The following is a 10,903-nucleotide window of genomic DNA, read 5'->3' as shown; positions in this document are numbered from 1 at the left end:
ATATTAGTATATGTTGTGTAATATGTTCTTTAAGACTTAGGCGGATAGAATAATTACCCACTATTATTTTTATTTTTTTAAAACCATATGCGTACAAGAACATTCTCTATATGTATGAATTTGATTAAATAAGCCATCAATAGCTAATCCAAAAGCTCTCGGCGTATGATAGAGTGAAAATACTATCGTACGCCACCACCATCGGAAATGCCGCGAGGATGACCTCGGAAACCTGCGATAAGCGCGGAATTGAAGGAGATACCATTGAAAGGACCTATAAGAAAGACTGTAGAGGAATTAGATAAGGTAATTACAGATGTAACAGGAAAAAGCCCAATGGAACAGTGGTCAACCCTAACTGCAAAGGGGTTAAAGACCCCTCTGACAATGGAGGGGAGCTCAAATTCAGTACAATCAGTGCAGAACAAGAGTGCAACTATCACAGTTGAAGGACCAAAGCAACCAGGAGGTGAAAAGGGACCGGAAACATCTGGTGCATAGAGGAAATTGGAATTACCAACACAGCCGGCAGAAACGACAAAATGGAAGAATTTTTTCGCTGAGAACAAGATGACTTCGAGAGGTATGAATTTATAGTACATAGCACATACTATTAAGAATGGAGTCAAAGTTGCAAAACTAGACAAAGAGGTGGTTGAACGAGCCACTGAGCGATGGAAAATGGCCTTAATTGTGTATGTAATGGGAGATACTCCTACTATAGCTGCTTTTGAAAGATTTGTCACATTTCAATGGAATTTTGTTACTAAACCTACAATATACCTGCATAAGGATGGGTAATTTGTGGTCAAATTTGTTGCTATGGATGATAGAGATGGTGTTCTTTATTCAGGGCCTTACATGATGAATAGCAAATCAGTTATTGTTAAAATGTGGAATGCTGATTTTGATTTTAATGATGATGGACTGAAGACCATCCCACTATGGATTCAATTTCCAAATCTACCACTGAATTGCTGGGAGGATGACTCATTGAGCATAATTGGAAGCACATTGGGAGTTCCTCTATATGCTGATGCTTGCACCAAAAAGGTAGAATGTATAGCCTATGCTAGAATTTTGGTTGAAATAAATATCATAAGGCCACTTCCCAAACAGATCATGGTGGAAGATCCAAATGGAAGGGAATTTGAACAGGAAGTATGGTATGATTGGATGCCTATGTACTGCAATAAGTGCTTGCAATTGGGGCATGTGTGCCGGGAACCACAGAACAAAGCTATGCCAAAACAACAGAAAGGGAGATATCAGAAGCCTCAACAATTGTGGAAGAAGATAAGACATTAGGAGTGGGGACTACAAAGTGTTCAGGGCATAATAAAGGTTGCTATACCACAAACTCAAATACACGGTGTGAAGCTGAAGGGAAATGAAACTATACATCAACAAAGTCTCTCAAAAGGCCCTGATATACCTACAAAGGAAGAAGGTTGGTAGACTGTCAAGAATAAGTCTGTTTCAAAAGGGGCCAAGAATGTGGAAAAGAACCTAGGGGTGAGCACATCTAATGGGTTCAACACTCTTGCACCTTCGAGCTCTCAAATGCCAGCACCAGTAAATCAGACAAGTACCAGAGGTATGAATAGCATGGAAGTGATGCAGGATACAAATGACCCTTTTATACCAAGATAAATATATTAGCATGGAATGTTAGATGCTTGAATAAAGTCTATAAACATAGAGAAATAAAGTAATATGTTAGAGAAAATAAAGTAGTTTTGATAGAAATAATTGAGCACAAAGTGAAGCAACATATAGCAGGGAAGATTATTCAAAAAATTACTAGAAATTGGAAGTGGACTGACAACTATGTAGCAAGTAACTGGGGGAGACTATGGATTCTGGGGGATCATGGGATACTGGATTTTACTATACATAGATTTTCCACACAGCTGATCAATGGGAAGGTTCTTATCCACCGAGTAAAGAGAGAGTTCTGGATATCAACAGTATATGGACTGCACACTATTGTCCATAGAAAGACCATGTGGAAAAAGTGATGGTAGGCTAGAAACTCGTATTTTAGCTGTAGTATTGCACTCAAATTACTGTATTTTACTTGTGTTTGAGCTTGAATGTTAGAGTATTGTACTTATTGTATGTTTTATACCTTTTAGGAATTGATTTCGAGTAAAAATAATATTCGAAAACTAAATTGAACAAGTTGGAGCTTTGAAGTCTGAGTAAAAGCCCAAGCAATTAAGTCGGGATCACGTTCGGGGATCGAAAACCAAGTCTGGACATCAAAAAAATGAGAAAACGAATTCATTTTGAGAAAATTGCACTGCTCCGCGGGCCTCATAGCGCTAGTGCAAGTTTCCTGCAACGTGAAACAAAACTCAATTTTCTGGCCAACTTTATACTGCTGCGCCGCATGGGGCGGCGCGAGGTGCGGCGCGACAATGCAAAAAGTGTCTAGAAATGAATTTTTGGCACATTCTGGAATTCCCTACATGCGCGCCACTTGGGGCGGCGCGGGTCGCGGTGCGGTAGCACAAAATATTAGAGTGACTTCCCATTTCCGTTAAAAAAGGGTAGTTTCGTCCGGGATTTATTTTGGGGGAGGCTTAAATACACCAAAACACTATTTTAGATGGACTTTTGATACATTTTCGACCTAAGGAGGCTTGGGAAGAACACAAGCATAAGGATTTCATCATTCCTTCCTCACTCAAGATCCGAGTTTGGATTGAATTTATGTTTTCCTGTACTTTAGTTATATTTGTGAAGAACTTCTCCATGTCTATGGAATAGGTTCTTTTGGGTTTTGATGGATTTGGTGTATTGATGATTATTTGTGGATTATAACTTTATTTTTATGTATTTGAATCGTTTTGGAAGATTTAATTGTTGCATCTATATTCACTAGTTCATGTAATCGAGAGAGGCATAACTTGTGATATCTTTTCATTATATTATTGGTTGAGTTCATAGATTCTTCTAAGTAATCGAAGGAGGCTAGTTGAATTATTGATTAAACCTAGTTAGGAAAATAATCGAAAGAGATTTTTCTAAAGACCGATCCACTACGCATTCTTGCACATTTTCACTGGGCTTAAATTGGTTCATCTCGTGAGGTTAAGACTTAATCAAGAGAGGAGTTTTTGCTGAACGTTTGAACTAATAATAGAGTGAATTCGAAAGACTCACTTGAATATTATAAGTGAATTATCTAGATTTAGATTCCGAACAATTATCCTACACTTATCCTGTCAAAAACCTATGCTCTCCCACTAATAACCTTAGTTGCTTATTCCTTGTTTCGATAGTCACTAGTCAATACCTGTAGATTTTAGATTATTTGTTAAATTTTATTATTAATCATATAAATCTCAACTGTTGATCCTCCTGGATAGCAATAAAGCTAGAAACTACGAGAATACTATTTAAATCTAATCTCTGTAGACACGATATTATACTATACTATCTTTGACTAGCGAGCACAATTTAAGTGTGTGTTTTGCGCTCGTCAAATTTTGGCGTCGTTGCCAGGGATTGGCAATCTATAGTGTTTGAAATAGTTTGTAGTACTAATTTAGGAATTTATTTTTGTTCTTACTTTTATTTTATTCTTCACGGGTTTCTCCTCCGTGTGCAAGCAACAAGATAAGTCCGTGGTGTATGACATGATCTTCTTGTAAAGAAGTAATACCCTACAACTCGGAATTGGAAAAATACTTGCAGGAACTGATGAAGGAGAAAGCATTCACCGTAAAGTTCTTGGGGCAACCTTCAACCCAAGAACACATGGCTAATAACGATGACAACGAGGTAGAGGCAGTTGCAAGGATAACAGTTGAGGTAGCCCGTAGAGCTGCTGAGGAAAATGTCGAAGACAATAGAGGTCAAAGATTCAATCTAAATCGACCCTTGATTGAAGACCAGTTCGAGAATGTGGTACCAAGGCCTGGTAGAGCATTGCGTGACGATGCCAGACCAGTCTACAATCAAGGATTTTCAAGTGTTAGACCACCTCCAATTGCAGCAAATAATTTTGAGTTGAAGCAAGGTTTCTTCAAACAATTCAAAACAGCTGCGTTTTCAGAGGGAAGATGAACGAAGATCCAAACATGCATCTGATAGACTTCGAGGAGATTATGAACACCTTTCAATACAATGAGGTGTCACAAGATGCATGTATTTAAGGGCATTCCCTTTTTCACTTAAAGATGATACAAAGCAGTGGCTTCGAAGCTTGCCAAATGGATCATTTAGAATATGGGAGGAAATGACCAGAAGATTTCTTGATAAATATTTTTCCTCAGCTAAGACGGCCAAGTTTAGAAGAGAAATCCATAACTTCTGCCAGAAAGAGAATGAAACTGTTTTTGAAGCATGTGAGAGGTTTAAGGTGATAGTTAGAAGGTGTCAACATAGCAGAATTGAACTCTGGATGCAACTCCAGGATTTTTGGGATGGATTGACAGCAGCCTCGCGTAGAACATTGAGCAATGCAGTCGGAGGCCCTTTTATGAAGAAGGCTCCAGAGGAGATAGTTACAATTCTTGATGAGCTATCCGAAGATGTGAATCAGTGGCCCTCTGAGAGTGTGGAAAGAAGAAAATCAACTGGTGTTCACCAAGTTAATGCTACTACATCTGTGCAAGTACAACTTGGTGCTATGGCTAAAGAAATACGAAAGCTAACTGTAGCTTCGATGCAAAATGTACACCACGCAACTTGTAATATATGTGGAAGAGGACACCCTACTCATGAGTTTCAAGCCTCAACTGAGAAAGTGAATGCTGTAGGAAACTATACTTTTAATGCAATGGGTCAGAAGCACCCTGGCTTTTCATGGAGTTCACCTGGGGGTACTGCAAATGCATGGCAACAAAACAACCCCAGATTCCAGGAACAAGGAGCTCCAGGTTTTCAAAATAAGCAGAGGCAACGATATCAATCTCCACAGTCGAATCAATCCAGCATGGAAGATCTTATAAAGACCTTCATAATCAAGACAGATGAGAGGCTTGATGCACAAGATGCCACTATCAAAGAATTGGGTACATCTTTTTGAAGCCTAGAAAAACAGGTTGGGCACTTAGCTACTCTAATGTCTGAGAGAGTTCCAGGAACACTCCCGACTGATACAGAAAGAAATCCCAAAGAGACAGTAAATGTTTTAACTTTGAGAAGTGAGTAAAAGTTAAAAGATCTCACCCCAATCCAAAAGGATATGAAACATGAAAAATAAAGCGGGGAGCAACTGAAGAATAGTGTCGAAAAGAAAAAAGAAGGAAAATTGAGAAGGGAGGAACCTGAGGCGAGCAAGCATATGCCTGCGCTGCCTTTTCCCCAAAACCTAAGTAGAGAAAAGCTGGACAAGCAGTTTGACAGATTTCTAGATGTGCTGAAACAGGTTCATGTAAACCTACCATTCATAGAAGTGCTCTCACAAATGCCGGCTTATGCCAAATTCTTGAAGGAGAGCCTGACAAATAAGAGGAAAATAGAGGAGACCTCAATGGTCAAGCCCACAGAGCATTGCAGTGCAATATTGTAAAATAAACTCCCACAAAAGTGTGGAGATCGAGGGAGTTTTACCATACCTTGCTCTTTAGGCACTGCTAATTTTGATAAGTCTCTATATGATTTTGGTGCCTCAACTAATCTAATGCCTCTATCTATTTATAAGAAACTGGAGAAGTAGATTGGAGAGATAAGGTCTGCACTAATATCTTTGTAGTTGGCAGACCAAACGACTCTAATACCCGAGGGAATAATTGAAAATGTCTTAGTTCGGGTAGATAAGTTTATATTTCTTGTAGATTTTATAGTGGTGAAGATGGAGGAGAACAAGGAGGTACCCCTCATCCTAGGAAGACCATTCCTAGAAACGGGTAGAGCAATATTAGATATACATGAGAGAAAACTCATGCTTAGAGTGGGTGAGGAGACTGTGACTTTTGAGATGAATGTAAAAACAGGGGTGAAAAAGGAGAAGCTAGCTGCTAGTGTTGTGTGGAAAGTGAAGGGCGTGAAAGAGAAGGTTGAACTGAGTGAGAAAGATAAGTGTGGGGTGTACCCCAAGAAGGCTGAGAAGAAGCTATCTGCATGGATGCGTACACTAGTTCGGGCGCGAGGGATGGAGCCCAACTTCGACTAAAACCCCGACTAGATATTCAGAGAAATGTTCCTTACCTCTTATTTTTTATTTGTGTGTCATAGGGATATGCCACAATTTAAAGTGTGGGGTGAGGATGCATATATATATATATATATATATATATATATAGAATGTATAAATGTATATGTGTGTTTTTGTAATTCAATTGATTGGAAATTTTGACAATTTTGACTTTTCCCGATAATGGATTTCCTCGGTTGTCTTCTTGAGGGATTAAAGTTGAAGAAAATCCCCCTTGGTTTTTCTTTGTGTCGCGGTTCTTTTCAAGGGTTTTGTTTAAACGAGGTGTAGTTAGTTTTATTTTTTTAGGAGTAGAAAATCTTGTGCTGCGATTTTAAATGAAAGCAATATCTCTTGACTTTATTATGCCTTGAGAATAGTAAGTGCTTTAGTTGTGACGCTTATGCTTAGTTTTTGACTCTTGTATAAGTATCTTAAATTGTATGATCTTAACTTTGCTTAACTGCTTTGACTAGAATATCTTGATGTGTCCTATCGTGAGTGAGTTTTGTGCCATGTGTGTATGAGGTTTTGTGTTATTCTGTGCATTGCATTTGATATTTAGAACTTGCCCCGTGTGTTTGCAAAGCGAAATAGTAGTTTTATTCAGTACTGGAAGTGATATAGTCATTTCTTTGTTGAGCTAGTTATATGTTGTTACCCATCTAATTGTTATGTATCCTAGTTAACCCCTTTGAGCCTGTAATTCTATTTCTTTGGAAATCATATTACAAGACTTATCCAATTGTTTGAATTGACCATCTATTTGAACCTTCTTATCTCTCACGAGCACTTGAAATTGTTATGAACTTTGTAAAAGTTAAAGTGTGGGGTGTTGGTTTGGCTTTTGAATGGAACTATTGAAATAAGAAGAAAGGTGCATTGTTTTGAAAAAAAAAAGAGCAACTTGAATTGAAAAAGGAAATGAAAAAAATAGTTGGATGGTTGCGAAAAAAGATTCCTTGATAGTGGTAATTTTTGATGTAATTGTGCGTAAAGAAGTAAGGAGTTGAAATATATTGACGTGAATGTGGAGTTATGGTTTAACATAAGTGTGGGTTTTGAATGGTTAAATTATATGTATTAAAGTGCTTAGGTAGGTGTAGTCATACTTATATCCAAATGTGTCTTACCCATCCCACAGCTTACATTACAACTAAATAAAGTCCTACTTGATCCTTGACTGAATGAGCTCAATTAGTTGAGTAGTACATTACGGGCAAGCTTATGGTACGTCTCATGTGGCACATGAATTTTATTTCTGAGAGTGAGTTAATTATTTCTATCTTGAGTTCCTAATTGTTCTTGAACTTTATTATGTGCGGAACTATTCTCTATTGATTGTGTGAGGGCACACGACTTGTGAAGGAAATGTAATCTCTATCGCTTCTATGTTAGAGTAAGTGACCAGGTTTTTGAAGATAATGCATGGTGCTTTTGAGTCAAATTTTGAGGCAAGGACGTTACGTGAGAGTGCTTAGTCTATTTTAAATATTCTTGGCATGATGCGTTAGGGAAGTTGTCTGATAATAAGGTCGTCTCTCTGTGAAGTGCAGTATGATTGCTCGAGGATGAGCAATGGTTTAAGTGTGGGGTGTTGATGGTAGGCTAGAACTCGTGTTTTAGTCGTAGTATTGCACTCAAATTACTGTATTTTACTTGTGTTTGAGCTTGAATGTTAGTGTATTGCACTTATTGTGTATTTTATGCCTTGTAGGAATTGATTTTGAGTAAAAATGATATTCATAAGCTAAATCGAACAAGTTGGAGCTTTGAAGTCTGATAAAAGGCCAAGCAATTAAGCCGGGATTACGTTCGGGGGTCGAAAACCAAGTCTGGAGATCAAAAAAAATGAGAAAACGATTTCACTCTGAGAAATTTGCATTATCGCCCCGCGGGCCTCATAGCGCCAGTGCAATTTTTCTGCAAAGTGAAAAAAACTCAATTTCTAGCCAAATTTACATTACCGCGCCGCATGGGGCGGCGCGATGTGCGGCGGGACAGTGCAAAAAGTGGCTAGAAATAATTTTTTGGCACGTTCTGGAATTCCCTACATGCGCGCCGCATGGGGCAGCACGGGTCGCGGCGCGGTAGCACAAAAATATTAGAGTGACTTCCCATTTTCGCTAAAAAAGGGTAGTTTCGTCCGGGTTTTTTTTGGGGGCGGCTTAAATACACTAAAATACCATTTTAGATGGACTTTTGACACATTTTCAACCTAAGGAGGCTAAGAAGGCTTGGGAAGAACACAAGCACAAGGATTTCATCATTCCTTCCTCACTCAAGATCTGGGTTTGGATTGAATTTATGTTTTCCTATACTTTAGTTATATTTGTGAAGAACTTCTCCATGTCTATGGAATAGTTCCTTTTGGTTTTTGATGGATTTGGTGTATTGATGATTGTTTGTGGATTATAACTCTATTTTTATGTATTTGAATCATTTTAGAAGATTTAATTGTTACATCTATATTCACTAGTTCATGTAATCGAGAGAGACATCACTTGTGATATCTTTGCATTATATTGTTGGTTGAGTTCATAGATTCTTCTAAGTAATCGAAGGAGTTTAGTTGATCATTGATTAAACCTAGTTAGAAAAATAATCGAAAGAGATTTTTCTAAAGACCGATCCACTACGCATTCTTGCACATTTTTACAGTGCTTAAATTAGTTCATCTCGTGAGGTTAAGACTTAATCGAGAGAGGAGTTTTTGCTGAACGTTTGAACTAATAATAGAGTGAATTCGATAGACTCACTTGAATATTATAAGTGAATTATCTAGAGTTAGATCTCGAATAATTATCCTTCACTTGTCCTGTCAAAACCCTATCCTCTCCCACTGATAACCTTAGTTGCTAATTTCTTGTTTCGATAGTCACTAGTCAATAGCTGTAGATTTTAGATTCTTAGTTAAATTTTATTATTAATCATATAAATCTCAACTGTTGATCCTTCTGGATAGCAATCAAGTTAGAAACTACGAGAATACTATTTAAATCCAATTCTTGTGGATACGATATTATACTATACTATCTTTGACTAGCGAGTACATTTTAAGTGTGTATTTTGCGCTCGTCAAAGAGATGACATACTTACATAATATGTTAGATGGACCTTGGATTGCCATGTGAGATTACAATGCTATACTAAGTTTAGAGGATAGATATAATGGCAACCCAGTTTTGGAGGCAGAAACTAGGGACTTCTCAATTTTTTGCAAGACACAGGAATTACAAAGCTTAAAACAGTTGGCAGAGAATTTACTTGGACCAACAATCATGTACATAGCAGAATAGATAGAGCTTAAGTAAATACTAGATGGATGATTGACATGACACAGTTAGAGGCGATACTTCATGATCCTTCTTTCTCTGATCATACTCCAATATGCTTATACTTTGAACAAGGCCAACAACCTCCTCCAAAACCTTTCAAATTCTTCAATAACCTAGCAGATCATAAGGATTTTCCTAGCCTAGTCAAGAAAACCTGGGAAGTTAACATGCAGATCCCTGCTATGAACAAAATTTGGAAGAAGATGAAGCTGCTGAAACAAGGCTTGAAGAAGCTAAATGTTGAAGAGTGCAGTAAAATACTTGAAAAGATTCAAGCTACTAAAAACAAATTGCAACAAGTACAACGGGAAATGAGAACAACTGATCACTCAGAGGAATTAAAAAGCACTGAAAAAGATTTGAAAGAGAATCTGGAGAAATGGGTAATGGTAGAGGAAAGTATACTCAAGCAGAAGTCAAGAATTCAGTGGTTAAATCTAGGTGATTCAAACGCTACTTTTTTCCATGCAAGTATCAAGAATAGAAATGCTCAAAAGAAGATCACTAGATGGCTCAATCAGGCAGGAACATATACACAAACTGAGGAGGAGGTGCAACAGGAGATAACTCAGTTCTATAAATAGCTTCTGGGATCATCAGCAGAGATAATTCCATCTATAGAACCTGAGGTATTGAAGAGGGGAAATGTGCTGACAAGAAGCCAACAGTTGAATCTAATAGCTCCTGTTTCAAAAGAGCAGGTCTTCCAGGCTTTGCAAAGTATAGATGATTCTAAAGCCCATGGTGTGATAGTTATAATGCATTATTCTTTAAGAAGGCATGGGGAAATATAAGGGAGGAGCTAGTAGAGGCTGTTCAAGAATTCTTCAAAACCTCCGAGCTATTTTAGCCTATTAATTGTACTGCAGTGACTTTGATACCAAAGGTTCAGAATCCTTCGAAAGTATCTGAGTTCAGACCAATATCCTGCTGCACCACCATCTATAAGGTTATATCCAAAATTATCACTGGCAGACTACAAAAGGTAATGGATTATTTGGTGGATAACTGCCAGTCAGCTTTTGTACCTGGTATGGTGATATCAGATAATATCATACTTAGCCATGAACTGGTTAAAGGGTATAACAGGAAGTCTATTTCACCAAGATGTTGTATGAAGATTGATATGAGGAAGGCTTATGACTCTTTGGAGTGGTGCTTTCTAGAATAAATTCTAATGCAGCTAAATTTCCCTGAGATTTTCATCCAATGGGTCATGAAGTGTATAAAAACAATATCCTATTCCATTCTCATTAATGGTAATCCTAATAAGACATTCCAAGCAAACAAAAGGACCCAGATAGGGATACCCTGTGTCTTCCATCTTATTTGTACTTGCTATGAAATACTTCACAAGAGTTCTGAAATGGCTGAAGGATAACAAAGAGTTCATATACCATCCAAAATGTGCAAA

The 10,903-nt window shown here is 37.8% G+C and overlaps 3 protein-coding genes and 1 non-coding gene across 4 annotated transcripts; 3 read left to right on the top strand and 1 right to left on the bottom strand.

The window, feature by feature from the left end:
- Positions 1 to 822: 822 nt before the first annotated feature.
- Positions 823 to 1,308, top strand: LOC138905354 (uncharacterized). The gene has a single exon (XM_070193865.1). It carries the CDS (start codon positions 823 to 825, stop codon positions 1,306 to 1,308), a length of 486 nt encoding a protein of 161 aa, XP_070049966.1.
- A 2,848-nt stretch (positions 1,309 to 4,156) lies between these two features.
- On the top strand, positions 4,157 to 6,130 carry LOC138905353 (uncharacterized). The gene is made up of 2 exons (XM_070193864.1): positions 4,157 to 5,027; positions 5,952 to 6,130. Exons 1-2 carry the CDS (start codon positions 4,157 to 4,159, stop codon positions 6,128 to 6,130), a joined length of 1,050 nt encoding a protein of 349 aa, XP_070049965.1.
- Positions 4,298 to 4,404, bottom strand: LOC117275070 (small nucleolar RNA R71). Its single transcript, XR_004505215.1, has one exon. It is a non-coding gene; the product is annotated as a small nucleolar RNA R71 (small nucleolar RNA).
- Positions 6,131 to 9,485: 3,355 nt separating the features above from the next.
- LOC138905352 (uncharacterized) lies at positions 9,486 to 10,073 on the top strand. The gene has a single exon (XM_070193863.1). The coding sequence runs from the start codon at positions 9,486 to 9,488 to the stop codon at positions 10,071 to 10,073; it is 588 nt and encodes a 195-aa protein (XP_070049964.1).
- Positions 10,074 to 10,903: the final 830 nt, after the last annotated feature.

This window comes from Nicotiana tomentosiformis, chromosome 2 (assembly GCF_000390325.3).
Source record: "Nicotiana tomentosiformis chromosome 2, ASM39032v3, whole genome shotgun sequence".
In the NCBI taxonomy this organism is placed as follows: Eukaryota; Viridiplantae; Streptophyta; class Magnoliopsida; order Solanales; family Solanaceae; genus Nicotiana; species Nicotiana tomentosiformis.
The sequence above is the reverse complement of the archived record's forward strand: the minus strand, read 5'-3'. Positions and strand labels throughout refer to the sequence as shown.